Genomic DNA, 18,221 nt, shown 5'->3' with positions numbered 1-18,221 from the left:
CCAATGTGGCAGACTACTCAGCAAAAAAAAAACATAAAAAACACTGGGCCCACCTGTCATCCCCTCTTCGACCCAACCTCTTCCAGATCCCCTGCTCTCTCTCTCGTGCGCGCACACGGACACGGGCGGTCAGCGGTGGAGGGCGGCGGAGCTCGCTCGCGAGGCTGGGGGCGGAGGTAGAGGTGAGCCGGTTCCCCAAATCCAGCCGCCGCCGCCTGGGGCGACGACGCGGGGGCGGGCGGTTGGCGGCGGCGCGGGGGCGGGTGGTGGGCGGCGGCGCGGGGGCGGGCGGATGGCGATGGCACGAGGGCGGGCGGTGTGCGGGGTCGACAATGGCGAGCTTCATCGCGTCGCCGTGGTTGCGGAACAGGAGGAGATAGTCGCGGCAGTCCACGAGCTCCCACTCGGCGGAGGCTCAGCCGCCGTCGGGAGGAACAAGGCCGGAGGCGGAGGCGGCGGAGAGGAAGACTGGCGGCGTGCGACCCAGGACGACGAAGAGGAAGCCGGCGTCGCGGGCGTGGCGCTCACCAGCGCGGTGGGGAAAGGGAGGGGGAGGAGTATCTCGCGGAGGATTTCGTCGCCGAGCACCTCGACGCCGCCCGTTGCTGACTCTTGCGTGCCGACCACCCGCGCCGCTGCCCGTCACCGGCCCTCGCAAGCCGACCGCCCGCGCCGCCGCCCGTCGGGGTCGACGACATGGCTGTCTCCTCCTTTGTCGGCTCCACCTCCGCTGCAGATCGATCGATCGAACGACGACGACGTCGCCTCGGCCTGGGCCCTGACGACGACCGCGACAGCACGCCGGCGAGGCGGGAAGCCAACCGCGGCGCGGCCGGCAGCATGCGCTCGCCGCCGCTCCCCCCTGCCCCCGCCCCCGCTCCCGCGCCGCCGCGCCGACACGACGTTCTTGATTTGGTTCGGCCGCTGCGCCGACACGACAAGTGGGCTCACCGCCGCCTATTCTGCCTATTCCGTTGCCACCGCCGCTGCTGCTGCCGCGGCCTCTTTCGCCGCCACCGCTGCCTATTTTGTCGCCTGCCTCGGTGCGCCATGGAGTGAGAGAGAGAGGGGAAGGGGTGAAGAGAAGGAGAGAAGAAGAGGGATTGGGCTGACAGGTGGGTCCCATATTTTTTTATCTGTTTTGGCTGACTAGACTGCCACGTATGCGTCCACGTAGGACCAAACCCGCTATGAATCGATCTAGGGGGGTAATTCATCCGGTTTACAAAGTTTAGGGTAAAAAATAACTGGTATTGAAGTTTAGGGTGGTAAATTGGACGACCGCAATTGTTCAGGGAGGTAATTCGTACTTTTTCCTATATGATATATGATATCTGTGGGCTAACTTGGGCTAGAATAGGTAGCGTGGGAAAAGCTAAAAAGGTCCATTCTGCGTTCTTCAGTATTGGTCGAGTTTGATTCGCATACCTCGACCAGAAACTCTGGAACAGAGCATCATAGCTTTCAAAACCAGTGCAATTCAAATCTCTCGACAATATTGACAGCGTTTTCGGCTGATATGGGACGTAGTGACACATTGACCTGGTTTTTAGGCAACGTTGGCGCCATATGTTGTCTGCATGCAAGTGATAATTATACCTTAAATATTAATAGAATTTGTTGGACCCACATGTCAATCACAAAGATAAAAAGGCCCTCTCTTCCCTGTTGAGCTCCTCCCATCGTCAATCGGTGCCAGTGGTCGCAATTCGCAAACTTGGCACGGAGATGCTAGAGGTGGGTCCTAATCACCCCTTCGGTTGGTGACTTGTACATTGTCGAAGAGGACGCTGGGTTGCCACTGAGCACTCCCTGCCTCTTCCAACAAAATACATCAGTCGTCGTCTAGATCTGGAGCTCAGGATGTGCACACCAAGGCCATGCGGGAATCGTTGTCCACACACTACAAAGGCCGCGACCACCCTCACCGCCAGTATTGACGACGAGCACGTTGCTTGGCTGACAGCTAGGGCTACCAATGAGAAGATTGGGGAGATAGAATATTGAGGAAGAGAAGAGGAGAGAGAGGGGTGATGACACGTGGATCCATTGCATTTTTTTCACCGGACACCCATTGACATGTGGCCTCACATATTTGTTCCAAAAATTTTAACCAAATCCCCACATACTTGTTCCAAAAAAGTAGCTAAATTACCACTAACGTGTGGGTTCCATCGGTGTTTTTTATTCTAGCATCATGTAAACGCTAGTAGGCGTCATGTAGGACAGAGATCAAGTTAATAAGACATGTAGTCTTCACGTCAGCCAAAAGTACCCTTAATATAATCGAGAGACTCGATTTACATTGATTATGATGTTGGGATGTTTCATATTCAATTTTACGGTTAAGGGACGTAAATGAAATTCAACCCATGGTTGAAGGAAGTGGACTTTTTCCAGTGTAAAAGTGCCCCTCTCTATAAATTTGACTTTGTTCTAGAGATTATAATAGGTTAAATCTTTATCTAAAGTTGCCGTTGAAGGCATTTAGAATTTGCAAAATAAACGACGATTGAATTTTGCAAATTAACCTTGTATCAATTGGTATCCCTAAATTTCCAATAAACGACGATTGAATTTTGCAAATTAACCTTGTATCAATTGGTATCCCTAAATTTCCAATCATGAGATATATGGGTACTTCTATAGTGCAAATTATGAAAAATGGAGTAATGCGATTGAATATTTGAATTAACAGTTGAGGTGGTTCATACACATAAACACTGTCAGAATATAGGGCCTATTCAAATTGATGACATTTTCAACTATACCATTATTTGGTAAAATTAATAATTATATGGCTACATTTAGTTTGTTACCAATATTGACAATGTGTACAGAATTTTGACGACATTATTAAGAAAATCCTACCAAAATTTTAACAATATTGTCAATTTACCAAAATTTTGATATTGCTAAATTTTGGTAAGATTTATTTTGGTACCAATTTGAACATACACATAGTTGGAGGGGTTTTCTGCAAAATGGACATCTTCTTCTCCCCTTCTGGCCGCCTGCCTCGAACGTGATGTCACTGCTACTGGGCCCTACATCCTCCAAAACCCTAACCAAATAAATTCCCCATTCGAAACCCTCTCAAAACCCCTCCCTCCCCTTCCCGCCGCCGCCGCCTCCTCCGCCTCCTCTCCGCCGGCCGACGCCGCCGCCGCCGCCATGGACTCCGGCGGCGCCTCCGACCCCTCGCGCCAGGTGCGGGTGCGCTTCCTGACGAAGCTCCCCGCGCCGCTGCGCGCGCCGCCCACCTCCATCGCCGTCCCCGCCGACCTCACCCGCATGGGCCTCTCTGAGATCGTCAACAGCCTCCTCCTCGCCGGTGAGCACCTCCCCTTTCCAGAACCCTAGCCCCCCGCGTCCCCTCGGATGGACCTCGGATCTCTCTGACTCGCTTCCTCCGGTTTGGGCAGCCTCCCCGGATCACCAGGCGCAGCCCTTCGACTTCCTCGTCGACGGCGAGCTCGTGCGGCTCCCGCTCCAGGAGTTCCTCCTCGCCAAGGGCATCTCAGTGGTATGAATTTTTGACCCGATGTTCGTTTTTTGGGGGAGAATTCCGCTGTGCTGTGGTGTGGACCTTTCTGTGACATTGTGCGGGGTTATCGTGTGAGCGTTTTTGCAGGAGAGGGTGCTTGAGCTTGAATATGTAAAAGCTGTGGCACCGAGGAAGCAGGAGGATCCATGCCCGCATGATGACTGGGTTAGCGCAGTTGATGGATCGAACCCGAGGTATGGTTTCTGTTTTACGTGGACTTAGGTGGTCTATTTTTCCATAGGACATGCTTCGAGCAAATAGCAGGACACAAATGTTTGTCTAGCATCATGATAACAGGTTATTAATCTTTTAGATAATTCAAAACTATACCTGGATTGCTGATTTTGTCACTATTGTCTTCACTTATTACAAGAAGGTTTATCAGCAACATTGCTCTTGTGGTCAAATGATTTTAGATCTAGTCCACCTTGCTGATCAATATTTTCAAATTCTGCGGAAAATTTCTTAACTCAACTAAAATGGACTGTGGAGCCAAAGATTTGCCCATCCCAGGGCTAAGCTAAAATCGACTAGTGCACAGTTCACCTATCTCGACTAGTGCACAGTTTACCTATCTTAAGAAGACAAAATGAAGGATGCATTCAAAACAAGTCCATGTATGAGCTCAATACTACATCTAAATTTGGATCCTAATCTCATACTGCTCTTATTCTACCACATAATTTTACCGCTAGCCCAACTAAAGATCTTCGCAAAATTGTCTTCCTTGTGGTTCCATACTTATCACCATTACTATTATGCAACTAATACATTTACATATGTATACAATAGATCATAGGCTGATAATTCAAATGTACTGTTCTTTCTTAACCTTTTCTCATATTTTTCTTTCGCTTGGTTTCCAGTATCACTAAACTATTCGTCTTTTGGCAGTTTCGTATTAACAGGTTGCTATGATGGTCTTGCAAGGTATTCATCTCCCATGTCTATGCTATTATTATTTTTAATTCTACCCCTTTAGACAAAATGACTGTAACACCAACTCCAACTGTTGTATGTCTTCAATCTCAACCTTCTGATTTGCTTTTTCTTGCCCAGAATATGGAGAGATGCATCTGAATGTACACATATTTTGGAAGGACATAGTGACGGAATCACTTCTGCTCGCTTCATTAATAAAGGTTATCTTGCACACAACATATTTGCTCACTCATGCCCTTATACTAATTGTTTTCCCCAAACAGTATATAACATCAGTATATTAAATATCTACTAATTCCAATAATGTTATTCCAGGTGAAACTGAAGACAGGCTGCATGTAGTCACTGCATCAAAGGATAGGTCATTGCGCTTATTCAAGGTAAAGATAGTAAGATACTCTATTTTGCCTTTCCCTCCAAGACATGCTTCATGAGTAATATTCTTCATCCAATCTTAACATTTATTCTCCACTCCTGGATCTCAAGTTTGATACATCAGTCAGTGTTCCAAAGCAAATTGGGGCTTACAAAATTCTCCGTGGCCACACATCATCTGTTCAGAGTGTTGCAGTAGACCCTTCCACAAACATGGTAATTATCCTTCTGGTCTTCCAAATCAGTGCTATATGTTAGTATTTTATTCTAAGGCCCTTTTAACGTATTTTTTTTCGTAACTAGATATGTTCTGGTTCCTGGGATAACTCAATTAAGCTATGGTCAGTCGAAGGGTCGGAAGAAGATGGTGACACTGTCTCAGTGAAGAAGAGAAGGACAAATTCTGATTCATCTGGACCTGAAGAATCTCTGTTTGAGGTCATTTTACTTTCCAGTCCAAATTCTTTGGTCTTATGTGCATGGTGCCATCATGTGAAGTACTAAAATATGTTCATCTCTTGGTTAATTGGCTCCAGTTATTTGGCTTTATAATGTGCTGGGTATTGATTTTGAATTTCCAGTGCTTTGATAATTTTTAATATGCACCTGCTAAAATTTGGGGGAGATTTAATTCTGGCAATTCTTTTATTGTGAAGTTTTATACTATTTATTGTCATGAACTCATGATACAACCCTGCTGATCTCAGTTTGGAATGTTGCACTTCAGGGTTCTGCCACTTCAACATTTCTGGGACATACGCAGTGCGTTTCTGCTGTTACCTGGCCTGAGCGACAAACAATATATTCAGCATCTTGGGACCATTCTGTTCGGCAGTGGGATGTCCAAACAGGGAAAGAGACATGGAATATGGTATGCAAAAAATATCTACACATTTAAAAATAAAAGTATTAAAATGCATGGACAGCGTGATGATAATGTTCTGCCAGCATAATAGCAGCAAGGGATTTTTTTTTTGTGCTCATTAAGTCATCAATTGGCATCTGCACATTTCTTGTCCTGAGTTCCTCTGAAATTTGCTTCGTGGAATCTGGCACTTTGAATTAGAAAGGCACTAGCTATGTTTTAACTACTGCACACTGTCCAAAAAAGTGCTGTTGCCAAGGAGAGTCAAAGCTTTTGCTACTCTCTTGCTCTGTTTCACAAATTAATTCATCCGATGTCTGTAAATATTTTCCATAGGTATCTGGGAAGGCCTTGAATTGCTTGGATTGTGGTGGTGAGAGCTCTTCACTAATCGCTGCTGGTGGCTCTGACCCTGTCTTGAGGGTATGGGACCCTCGTAAACCTGGTAAATGTGGAAGCAAAACCATGCTCTAATTATCTTTTGGAATTCAAATTAGCTAATACTCTTTATCCTCAAACAGGAACTCTAGCTCCAATTTTTCAGTTTTCCTCCCATAAAAGCTGGATCAGTGCTTGCAAATGGCATCCAAGTTCGTGGTTTCATTTGGTATCATCTTCATTTGATGGGAAAGTAATGTTGTGGGATCTAAGGACAGCAGTAAGATTCTAATAATATATTTCCTTCCTGATTACTCTTTTCTCTTCAAGTTATTTTATCAAAATGCCATAGACCATTAATGGTTCTGTTCTGTTGCAGTGGCCACTGGCTTCTGTGGAGTCACACAAAGACAAGGTATTCCTTTTGTGGTATTTATTTTTACATGTTTGAACAAAAGGCGAGGTCCTAAATTTTGGTGATTATAGGTTTTATGTGCGGACTGGTGGAAAGGGGATAGCGTCATCAGTGGGGGAGCTGATTCCAAGCTGTGTATAGCTTCAGGGATTGAAATAGTGTGATGATGTTCCCTCGTTTTTGACCAGGTTTAAACATTTTTCATCTCAATTGATTGAAAAATATCCTGATTTGATATCCAGGATCTAGTATCTAACTGCTGTTCAGAATTGAACAGAATGTTATGTATGGAAAGATACCTGCAAAAGGAAGCTGTGCCAATTTTGGTAGGGAACAATGTGTAATCGTTTGGCAGATTCAATACATCACATAATTTATCAGATGGGGTCTGCTTATGCACAAGGAAGATGATTTAAGGGAAAGCACCACATTTCTGATGAAACCTATCACTCTTGTTTGTTTATCACTCTTGTTTGTTTATTTCGTGGAATTACCTCAGAAAATCATATATTCTAAATTATTGTTTGGGGTCTTTTAGATAGTTGAAGCTTTTATAGTGAAGGTTACTGCTAGGTTGTCGTACTAGTGTTACTTGAATAAACTGAATGCTTAACGGTGTAGAAATGAAACATTGAGAGTGCGTATCCGTACGATTTTGGCGAAGAGAATAGCAAAGCAATGATGATCCCTGCCTTGTATTAGTGTACAATTACAGGTTATTAGCCAAGCTACTAGAAACTAGGAGTTGCAACAAAAATAACTCCTCAGCAAAGCATCTGCGGCGGCGGAGATTGTTGCGCCAATATGCACTCCTTGAATACGTTCTCATAGGAGTGCATATACGTTCTCATACTTGTCCCTTCTGCACAGGCTCTGTCGCTTACTTTCTGAACATAGTGCACTGGATACGCACGGTGTTCTCGCGGAAAATCATGGACAAAAACCACAGAAACCAACGGTGCTATAGCTGAAATCATAGGCAAAAACCATATAAAGTATAGAAACCACCAATTAAGAACACTTGCAGATCAAGGACGTCGTATTCTGTGGCGTATACAAGTTGCACTGCTCATCTCCCTTTTCTCACACGTCCAAAACTCGAGCTCGAAATCTCTTCAGCTGGATTATATATGCCTTCCAACAAGATGGCCATCTCCGTCGTGCTAGCAGCGCCCGCGAGTGTCTCCTCCAAAGGAAGCAAAGGAGCAACTGGTGGTCACCATTCCAGGGTTCACTGTGCTCGGGCTGCTGGAAATGCACTTGGGAATAAGTGTGATTTTATGGTACTTGAGAAAGCAATGTCGTAGTTTTAAATGTTAATCCGTGGTAACAAAAGAGGGAGAGAAAGGAACTCATCTGATCAAATTTGCTCCTCCTCAATCAAAATTGCCATGACTTTCAGGTCGATGTCAAGATCCACTGTGGTAGAACAAGAAAACCTCATCTGATCGAATCTCTTCATTCTCAATCAAAGTTGCCATAAACTTCTTCATTTATGTTTGTCCAATTCTGAAGCAGCAGCAACAACGATATGCATCATTCAGAATGTTTCTCCACTCCGCAGTAACTCGAATAATTGACTTGGAGAAATGTGGGCACAAGTACAACAGCCCACAAGTTTCTTCCTTCCATCCCCTCTCATCTTATTGCAATTCGCAAGAAGAATGCGTCCTTTTCTGCTGTTGCAGTGAATATGATCTCCTCAGGTTGCAAGGGCAACACCAATGTATATAGCTAAAGTAATCCATATAGATGGAACCCACATTTGTGGATTTTAACTATTGCAACATTCACAATGTATATAGATGTATATATGTAGTAAGTGGTAGGAGCCATTGCCAGGCGAGGAGCCATTCCCATGATCCCATCTCGTGTCGAACCCCGTGCGGCGCGCCACGGGCGGCGTGCTCTAGGCGACGAGGTCGTGCTCGTCGCGGGCGGGTGGCACGACGTCGAGCCGCATCATGCTCCTGTACTGCGCGGGCACGGGCGCGCCGGCGCGCACGCAGAGCTCCACCACGGCGGGGGCCTTGCCGTAGTATCTCTTCAGCTCGTTGGCGAGCGGCGGGGCGCCGCCGTCGCCACCATGGCCGGTGGCGGGGACGTGCCAGACGTAGTTGGGCCGGACCAGGTCGTCGACGGTGGCCTCCTGCCACGCGTGCTGCCCGTCCCGCTGCTGGTGCTTGCTGGCCTTGCACATCCGCACCTTGTGCCCCTTCGGCCCGACCTGCACCTCCGGGCAGTAGCCGCACGTCACCACGCCGTACTTGCCCATCAGCCTCGCCGCGCCGGCGCGCATGTCCAGCCACGACTGCAGCGTCCGTGCACCCAGCTCGCACACCGTCATCTCCTCCTCCATCTTGCCGGCTTCATCGGCGGCAAGAGAAGGCAGCGATGGGCCTGTGTCGTCGGCGCTGTCATCTTCGTCGTCGTCTGGCTCAAAGTCCACGATTCTCCCTTCGATGGAGTATACCGGGCGTGTGCGCCGCTTGGCCGGGTAGCGTTCGACGTCGACGCCGGCCTGGATGCAGAGCTCGAGGATCGCCGGGAGCCTCGGGACGTCGTACTTCTCCTTGTGCGACACCCTGGGCTTGCCGACGCGGTCGAACAGGTGGTAGCAGTAGGGGAAGCCGACGACGTCCCGCGCCGTGCCTGGCCGCCACACGTGCAGCGCGTTCCTCGCCGCGCTGCCGGGGCCCTCGCACGTCCGGATCTCGTGCCCGACGCCGCCGACGTGCACCTCCGGGCAGAACCTGCACCGCCTCACGGCGACGGCGCCGCCCTCGACGAGCCTGGTGAGCCCGCGGAGGAGGCTCTCCCACGCGCCGTGCACCTGGTGCGCGACGCCGACGAGGCCCGGCACGAGGAGGCCGTTCTCCGGCGGGCGCTCCAGCACGCGGCACGGGTTCTCCCGCCGCGCGCGCCGCTCCTCCTTGGCCCGCCGGATGAGGACCTTCATCGGCGTCACGTACGGCTTCCGCTCCCACTTCCTCCCAGGCCGCGGCACGTCGGCGTACGGGAACTCCTCGCCTTCCGCCTCAGACCCCCCGCCGCCGCCATGTACCAGTCTCGTCCATGAACCACCGCCGACAAGAGGGAGTGACCTGCCCAGCGCTCCGGCTCCCTCGGCAAGGGCTCGACGAGGAAAAAGCCCCGACGGCGGCATTTCATCGAACACCTTACGGGCGAGCAAGATCGAGGCGGAAATCGCCTAGACGTAGTGGTGGACCGACGAGAGGCAGCGGGAGGGTGGCGGAGGACGGCCGACGGCGGTGAGACGGAGCGGTTGCCACCACCAATCTTGTCGACTCCAGAGATTGGGCAGACGACGCTCAGAGGCGAGGAGGAATACCGGAGCGGTGTGGGAACACGGACGGCGGCGGCGGCGGCGTGAAGGCGGATGAGGATGAAGGCGGCGGCGGCACACGGGCAGAGGACGGCGGCGACGCTGAGGGGAGCGACGGCGAAGAGGGGAGTTCGAGGATGTGTAGTGGAGGCCTGGACTGGAGGGGAGGGAACGAGGCTCTGGATGCGGCAGAATACAATACCGTCAATACGCATCGTACGTGTACCACAGAAATACGACGGGAATACGATGAGAAATAAAATTCAAAATTACTTTACAGTTTGTCCATGCTTTAAGATTGGTGAGTAAATAGGTGGCACCCATTTAGCTACCCGGCGCGCACCACCTCGGGAGTAGTTTAGCCTAACTAACTAAATTAGTTTTATATAACGACAATAGTTAAGATAATATTTTTTTCTGGAAGATTATTTTTACTAACCGATTGAAAACTTTCAAATTAGTTTTATAAAATTTTGACTTTAAGATTTAAACTTTGAAGTTAAATTTTAAAAACTTTTAACACAGATTTAAAAACTTTTAACTCATATTTGAGAAATTTTAACTCGAGATTGAAAACTTTTAAGTCTAAATTTGAAAATTTTTAAGTTAAGATTTAAAAACTTTCAAATCAAGATTTTAAAACTTTTAACTCAAACATTTGAAAACAAAGATTTAAAAAAATAAAAAAAAAAGCAAAATGAAAGCATAAAAAAAGAAAGTGAAAAAAAATCACGCGGGGGAGGGGGTGCCAGCGTGTGCACGCCAATTAGCCACCCCCGTAGAATGGTGCCACACGTGGTGGTGCATGTAGAATACTCCGTACGATATCGAAATTGCTATACGTCCGACCTATACGTCCGACTAGTGTATGTATAAGCATATATGCTGTTTGTCTGGGCCCACATGGTAGTAAACAAGTTCAGTGATTGGTTGCATGACTCGGTCGGACACAAATCGTACGGCTCGGACGTACGTATACCAAGATTCATACGATATGTATCGTACATTGGTACGTGTACGACGGCCGACGGGAGTATGACGAGGGAAAAAAAATGAAAAAGGAAAAAATCAAAATTACCTTACAGATCGCTATGCCTCAAAATTGATAAGGACACTTTCGATAAATCCTGACCGAATTTTGATCAAATTTAATGCTTGACATTTAAATTTGATCAAAATTTATCATAAAACATTAAATTTTGCAAAATTATAATGGCATGGTTCCAATTTTCCCTTAAATTTATCATAAAACATTGAAAAGTCCAACCAAATACTCTCTCCGTCCCGGAATATAAGGTATTATGCCTAAAATAACAAAATTTTAAGGAAGAGTAAGTAGTACATTCTCTGAAAAGATATCCTAGGCACAATAAACAAATTAGTAGTACCAGTACGTTTTCTGAAATTATTTTTAGTTTCTGCCAAGAACAGTGTGGAGTAGTAGTGCTAGTACGTTTTCTTTATCTTTTTAATCCTGACAGAAACCGGTTGATTTTGGATGGCTGACATTCCTTGGTTGTCTTGAAAAAGAGAAATCCACTGTATTTATGGACAAACTAATGAAACAAAGTCCCCTATATTTCTGGATAGAGGGAGTATTAATTTCGAGCCACGTTGAAACATGGAAAAACCACGAAAACCGATCGGCTGTCATCTGCTCTGTGAACCCTGCCTGTTACTAGTATCTAGCATGATGCCGCGCGCACGGTGGGGTTTGGAGCTCCGCCCCCAGAGAATTTTTTTTATTTAATAGTGATAGAACGAACAATGTTGTTCGACCACAGAGATGTATTCTAATAGCTCGAGTGGACGTCCACCCGTTTATTGCATGTCAACTAGATGGTTACGAAAAATTTTCAAAAAAATTGACAAGATAGATCAATATGTAATATTGAATATTCCAACCCAAAAATAATTTCAAGCCACATCAAAACATCGAAAACCGTGAAAACCGATCGGCTATCATCGGCCTTGCGACCCTGCCTAGAGTGGAAATTTTTTTATTTAACAGTGATAGAACGAACAATGCTGCTCGACCACCGGTTGTTGGCACTCTACTTCCCTGCTTAGACGTTCTTGTTTCCTGCTAATTAACCGGTGTGGCGGTGACCAACAAAGCATTGCATACGTTCTCGTACCTGTCCCTTGTACACAGGATCTGCGCGGCGCTCTCGCCAACCCGACTAGCTTCTTTCTCAACCAAATCATAGACAAAAACACACAGAAACCAACCACTACTAAGAATTTAAGTAAGAACACTTGCAGATCAACCACTACTCCATCAACGCGCGTGTGTTTGCGCTTTCCGCGGCCTATAAATTAATTACACCACGCATTTGTCAATTCACATTGCAAAACATCTCAGGACAGAAATAGAGGCAAACTGATCAGTGAACAGTACTGATCAGTGCGTGCAAATAACGACATGGCTTCCAAGATCGCCATCTCCCTCCTGCTCGCGGCGCTGCTGGCGTGCGCCGCCGCGAGCGGCGCGGCGGCGAGGAGGCTGGAGGAGGAGGAGCCGTCGTCGACGACGGCTCCGGCCGAGGAGGAAGATCAGGAGGAGCCGAACCACCCGGCCGCCGTCTTCCCGGAGCTGCCGGTGCCGGAGCACGAGCTGCCGCCGCTGCCCAAGGTGGTGGAGCTGCCTCCGTTCTTCCCGGAGGCTCACCTTCCGCCGTTCCCGGAGGTCGACCTGCCGCCCAAGCCGGAGTTCCCCGGCGTCCCCGAGTTCCACTTCCCGGCCGAGCCAGAGGCCAAGCCATGATCGATCACGATTAATTACGTGCAATTAATTAATCCGGTGTGAAGTAGATCGAGTAGAGGGTATATTTGAACTGTTGCCGGTGAGCATGCGGGCTCGATCTTGTGGATAGTTAATTTTCAGCATGGATGTGAGTGTAACTGGGTGTGCGAGTTCGATCGATGTCGTTGTTTTGAGTCGTTGTGTGTTAATAAATGGATTTATGATTATGAATATCTGGTTGTCCAGAGCAGTGTGCAATTTTTGCCAGCGTTTCATTCCCTACAACACTGAACTTTCCATAAAAAGAATGTTACTTCCTACCGTCGTACTACTAAATATTTCATCCGTCCCAAAAATGACAACCTTGTTTTTTTATAGAGGGAGTACGAGGTTGTTTTTTTTTTGTTTTTTTTACAAAAGGAGTATTTAATACGTTCAGATGAGTTTCTTCTATTAAATGAGGTGATCTACTGTTTTTATCTTCTTCTATAAATGAAATGGCAGAGGTCATGCCCGTTCCTAAAAAAAATGAGTTGAACTTTTAAAATTTTAACAATCACTAGTTTTATTTAGTTTTAAAAAATAAATAGCATGTGTATATTTATATTGAAAATACCATCATAATACTAGTAAACTTATTGTTAATATAAAATTGATATCTAAATTTTAAAAGTTTGACAGAATCTTATTTATCACCATAGGGAGAAAATGGTAAATGCAAACGGCTAATAACATCGAAAGTATTACTCCTTTTGTCCCAGAAAGCCCGTCGTTTTAAGGTTGATCCAACAAATTAACATCAAATAAAAATGATCATATTACCTTCATTTAATAGTTGCATTTGTCAATTTAGATTGCAAAACAAATTTACTGTACGTAATTAATTAATGACTACTAATACTATTATCTATCACATGGTAAGTAGTGGCACTGTTGTACAGAGAAAGAGTAATCATTAGCCAAATTCAAATGGAATTGACTTGATGCCCAGTTCGCTGGTCAAGATCGATGCTAGGATGACAAATTTTACGGAACAAATTTTGAACAGCAGAACGACCAGCTCTGTGGGATGGAGGAAGGAAGTGCTCAACCATCGTACTACGGAGTACTACCATACGGTGCTGTAGTTAGTTGCATTTTCGTGGCAAGGAGGCAAAGGATTTTTTTTCAGTTTTAAATTTTTATTTTTTAATATTTACAGAAATATTATACCATCAAAAATATTTACAGAAATGGCCCCTTCTACCCAAGTGGAGGGCGGCAAGGTGTGCGCATTTTGCACTGCGGTCCCTTGCCGCCCTCTGCAAGGGCTGCAAGGGGGCAAATGTAATTTTCACCCTGCCAAAAATGCATTTTTCTTTCTTTTTTCATCTTGTCCGTCTCTCACGTCACCCTGCCGCCCTCCTTGCAATATTTACTTCTGTAAAATATTTACACCGGTACAATATTTCTGTAAATATTAAAAAATAAAAATTTAAAAATGAAAAAAAATTCGGCAAAGGCAGCGGTTAGCATTTAGCAAGAAGTCAGGTGGGCCTATTTTATTTTCGGGAAAAGTACACGCAAGGTCCCTCAACTTGTCATCGAGATACAAAATCGTCCCTAAACCGCAAAACCGGACATCCGGCATCCCCCAACTTACAAAACCGGTCATAAAAGGTCCCTAGGCGGTTTTCACCCCGGTTTTATCCCACGTGGTGGCTGACTCAGCGTGGGACCCACGTGTGCCCCATATGTCATGGAGACCACGTCAGCCTCCTCTCTCTCTCTCCCTTCCTCTCCCTTCCTCATCTCTCTCTCTCACTTATCTGCATCATCCGTCGTCGTCTTGCAGCCAGCAAGGAGCCGCGGCGGCAGCGGGAGCGGGAGGCCGTCTCCGCCGCGGCCGACGGGGAAGGAGCGGCGGAGAGGAGATCGACCGGCCGGCTCCCCACCCGGCGAACGCGAGCGCGAGCATGAGGTTCATGCTGGGCGGTGACGCGGCGGCGGAGACACGGGACAACAAGCTCGGCGGCAGCAGGCGAGCGCGGCTGCGGATGGGGAGCGGCGGCGCCGACGACTCCACGCCGCTCGGCCTCATCGTCGTCGGCGGCTCCGGGTGCGGGCGGAGGTCTCCTCTGATAGGCGATGGCGGCCACGGTCACCGTGCCACTGTACGCGGCGGGGGCGTCGCACCGCCTGCTTCTCGTCGCTCGTCCGCCATCACCGACCGCACGAGGGGGACGAGGAGGCCGGCGAGCTCGCGGCGCCCTGAGCCCGCGCGCCGCCACCGGGGAGCCGCCGTCGCCGGCCGCACCACCCTCCGGCCGCGCGCGCCGCCGCCTGTGCGAGAGCAGAGAGCGAGAGGAAGGAAGGAGAGAGAGAGAGAGGAGAAAAAGAGAGAGGGTGCTGACGTGGTCTCCATGACCTGTGGGGCCCACGTGGGTCCCACGCTGAGTCAGCCGCCACGTGGGACAAAACCGGGGTCAAAACCGCCGAGGGACCTTTTGTGACCGGTTTTGTAAGTTGGGGGACGCTGGATGTCCGGTTTTGCGGTTCGGGGACGATTTTGTACCTCGCTGACAAGTTGAGGGACCTTGCGTGTACTTTTCCCTTTATTTTCTCATCCAGCCCATATTCAGCCCAACGGCCTCACGATCACCACGACCTCGGCCACGGCGCCGACGACGATCTCGTCTGCACGCGGAGGCCTAGCGCTGCACGCATCGGAGAAGAAGCACGCACGCATGCATCGATCTCGTCTCCGGCCATTTGGTTGCTCGATCTCACGGTAAATCTCGTCGACGTACAGTAACATATACTGGGGCACTGGGCTCCAATAATCCATACAGTGGATGATCTCGTGTGCACACCTATTCATACGTACGGCTCCACGATATATCTCTCGCTTGATAGCTTTTCCAACAACCCAACCAAAAACCCATGCAATCACACGGTGGCAGGTACATAACCGGACGGTGTACATGCAGCGAGGAGTAAATAACGAGTGTGAGTGACACGAACACGCAGCTGAGCTTGCCTCCACGCGACGCCCAACCGTGCACCCACAGTGCATGCATTGCCAGCGATAGCTACCATTCTGGCCGCCGCGAGGCTATAAATACACCTCGCCAGCATCGGCTTCTCATCACCGATCCAGCTCAAACACATCTTCTTCTTCCTGAGCTTAGCATAGTTAGCTTGCGAGCTAGCTAGCTAGCCATGGCTGCTCGCAAGATAGCCATGTCCACTTCGTCACTGCTCTTATTGCTGCTTGCTGCTGCCCTGCTGCTCACCGGTGATGCGGCGAGAATCCTGCAGGAAGCGGCTTGGCCACCCTACGATTACCCAAAGCCTGATCAGCCGCCACCGCTGCTGCCAACACCTGATGTTGTGCCAAATCCAAATCAGCCTCCCCTGCAGCCCACACCCGGTGTTCCACCACTGCCCAATCCTGATGTGCCACCGATGAATAAGCCCGATGTGCCACCGATGCCTAAACCCGATGGGCCACCCATTCCCCCGGTACAACCATGTCCTGATCAGCCACCACAACCTAAACCTGATGGGCCACCATTGCCAAATCCTAATCAACCACCACAACCCAATCCTAATGGGCCGCCAAAGCCTGATATGCCACCGATGCCTAAACCTGATGGGTTGCCCAATACTTATGAGCCATCAAGACCTGACCAGCCACCTCAACCTATATCTGATGGGCCACCACTGCCTAATCCTAATGTTCCACCAAAGCCTGACCAACCACCACAACCCATTCCTAATGGGCCACCGAAGCCTGATATGCTTCCAATGCCTAAACCTGATGGGTCACCCAATTCTTATGCGCCTTCGGTGCCGGACCAATCAACACAACCCAATCCAAATGGGCCATCAATCCCTAACCAACCACCACAACCTATACCTAATGGGCCGATAAAGCCTGACCAGCCACCGCAGCCCAATCCCGATATGCCACCAAAGCCAGACCAACCACCCCAACCTTGCCCTGATGGGCCACCGAAACCTGACCAGCCTCCACAGCCCAATCCTAATGGGCCACCGAAACCTGACCAGCCGCCACAACCTAATCCTAATGGGCCATCAAAGCCTGACCAACCGCCAAGACCCAATCCTGACATGCCGCCAAAACCTGATCAACCACCACAGCCAGAGTACTATGAACAACCACCAAAGCCGGATGCACCCCAGATGCCACCGTTGCCGAACGGTGAGATCCCATTTTCACCATAGCCGGAAGAAAGCGCCGGCCACTGAAGCCGGAGCTGCCGGTCATTCCTGAGGTGCACCTCCTGGTAACGGGAGGGCAAAAACCATGATGACCACCAAGAGGTCCATTCAGATTGATTCGTCCAGATTCTACATTTGGTTTCATTTGTGTATTTCTTTCCTGTATCAACGGCGTGCATGCCATGTCTGTCGTCCGTGTAGATGTGTGTTACTTGCTGAGTTTGTTGCTATGAGCAGCTCACATATCTCTTCTCTGAGGGTGTGAGATCATATATTCATATTTGTTTATAATAAATGGATTCAATTATGTGTGTATATGAGCACACACTTGCATTCATCAGTCATCATTGCCATCGATTCATTGACCGCATGATGAAAGAATAGTCCTCCAGAGCTGTATGGCTTCATGTTTTCTTCTTCAGAATTACATTACATCTGTCATCATGTTTCCCAATGTGTTCGCCAAAAAGAAAAGGCTTCTTGATCGTTGAATCAACATGGATAAAGGCCGATAGGATGTTAATTTGTGCACATTTTAATATGACATTTGTCATTTTCCGCAAATTAAGCTCGCTAGTCAGATCTGACCACAGTTAATTGTTGTAAACTGAACCTGAAATCAATATGGAACGGTTAGCTGTATCACCATTTTCTTGTTTTTTTTTTCTTTTCTGAAGGAAGGCAAAAGCTTTCCCGTTTTATATTAATAGAGAAGGGGTAAATCCACAAATCACCATTTTCTGACTAGCTAGAATGTGCAGAGCATGCAGCAGGGCCTCCAGGATTGTAAACCGTCTCTTCTCTTGTTAATTTCAGCTGGACCACTTTCAGTTGTTTAATCTACAATATTAGAAATATTGTTTGCAAGCTAGCTAGCTGGTGCTCTTTTAGTACCTTGGAAACAGGTCATACTTTACGTGGAGTAGGAGAGGTTGCAGCACGTACAAAAGTACAGATAGTGCAGAAACTGCAGGTACAATTGTGGTACAAATTATAGTTCCATTTTCCATGTCCTGTATTATCACTGATGAGCCTAGCTATCAACCATAAACCAAACCTGCAAGTTAAAGAGATCAAAGGGAGGAGCAGATAGGTTGCAGTAGCGCCTTCTACCTTCAACACTACACTGAATAAGCCATCGTTTTCAGAACAACTTCTTCCTTAGCCAATGTGTTCAGATTCCTCACTTCTTTCACTGTCCACGGGAAGGCTGTTACAGAGGAATGGTGGTTTTTCAGCTCGGTTTGGAGGCTTTGGATCAGTCACTGAAACTGACAAGCGACTAGCTTGACCTTGTAGTGATTTTATCAACAAATCCCTGAACTTTTTTGTGCAGATATCTTGAACAGGTGACCTAACACCGATTGATCACTAGTGTGC

General features: G+C 48.0%; 4 protein-coding genes across 5 annotated transcripts; 3 read left to right on the top strand and 1 right to left on the bottom strand.

Annotated features, from left to right (window-relative positions):
- The first annotated feature begins 3,036 nt into the window (after window positions 1-3,036).
- On the top strand, window positions 3,037-6,961 carry LOC4343819 (ribosome biogenesis protein WDR12 homolog). Of its 2 annotated transcripts, XM_015792429.3 has the most exons (14): window positions 3,037-3,334; window positions 3,426-3,526; window positions 3,635-3,741; window positions 4,442-4,477; window positions 4,607-4,689; window positions 4,805-4,869; window positions 4,976-5,080; window positions 5,168-5,302; window positions 5,592-5,735; window positions 6,066-6,174; window positions 6,251-6,387; window positions 6,487-6,522; window positions 6,594-6,710; window positions 6,800-6,902. In XM_015792429.3, the coding sequence occupies exons 1-13, from the start codon at window positions 3,175-3,177 to the stop codon at window positions 6,684-6,686; spliced, it is 1,311 nt and encodes a 436-aa protein (XP_015647915.1). In that variant the 5' UTR covers window positions 3,037-3,174; the 3' UTR covers window positions 6,687-6,710; window positions 6,800-6,902. The 2 variants fall into 2 exon arrangements, with proteins under 2 accessions (XP_015647915.1, NP_001409181.1); NM_001422252.1 differs by having other exon boundaries at window positions 3,107-3,334; window positions 6,594-6,961.
- A 229-nt stretch (window positions 6,962-7,190) lies between these two features.
- LOC4343818 (APO protein 3, mitochondrial) lies at window positions 7,191-10,071 on the bottom strand. Its single transcript, XM_015792430.3, has one exon. The coding sequence runs from the start codon at window positions 9,686-9,688 to the stop codon at window positions 8,432-8,434; it is 1,257 nt and encodes a 418-aa protein (XP_015647916.1). The 5' UTR covers window positions 9,689-10,071; the 3' UTR covers window positions 7,191-8,431.
- Window positions 10,072-12,191: 2,120 nt separating this feature from the next.
- LOC4343817 (protein PELPK2) lies at window positions 12,192-12,859 on the top strand. The gene has a single exon (XM_015790670.3). It carries the CDS (start codon window positions 12,294-12,296, stop codon window positions 12,633-12,635), a length of 342 nt encoding a protein of 113 aa, XP_015646156.1. The 5' UTR covers window positions 12,192-12,293; the 3' UTR covers window positions 12,636-12,859.
- A 2,882-nt stretch (window positions 12,860-15,741) lies between these two features.
- On the top strand, window positions 15,742-17,181 carry LOC4343816 (uncharacterized). The gene has a single exon (XM_015790865.3). The coding sequence runs from the start codon at window positions 15,816-15,818 to the stop codon at window positions 16,842-16,844; it is 1,029 nt and encodes a 342-aa protein (XP_015646351.1). The 5' UTR covers window positions 15,742-15,815; the 3' UTR covers window positions 16,845-17,181.
- The last annotated feature ends 1,040 nt before the right edge of the window (window positions 17,182-18,221 follow it).

The sequence above is a fragment of the Oryza sativa genome, chromosome 7 (genome assembly GCF_034140825.1).
Source record: "Oryza sativa Japonica Group chromosome 7, ASM3414082v1".
Taxonomy (NCBI): Eukaryota; Viridiplantae; Streptophyta; class Magnoliopsida; order Poales; family Poaceae; genus Oryza; species Oryza sativa.
The sequence above is the reverse complement of the archived record's forward strand: the minus strand, read 5'-3'. Positions and strand labels throughout refer to the sequence as shown.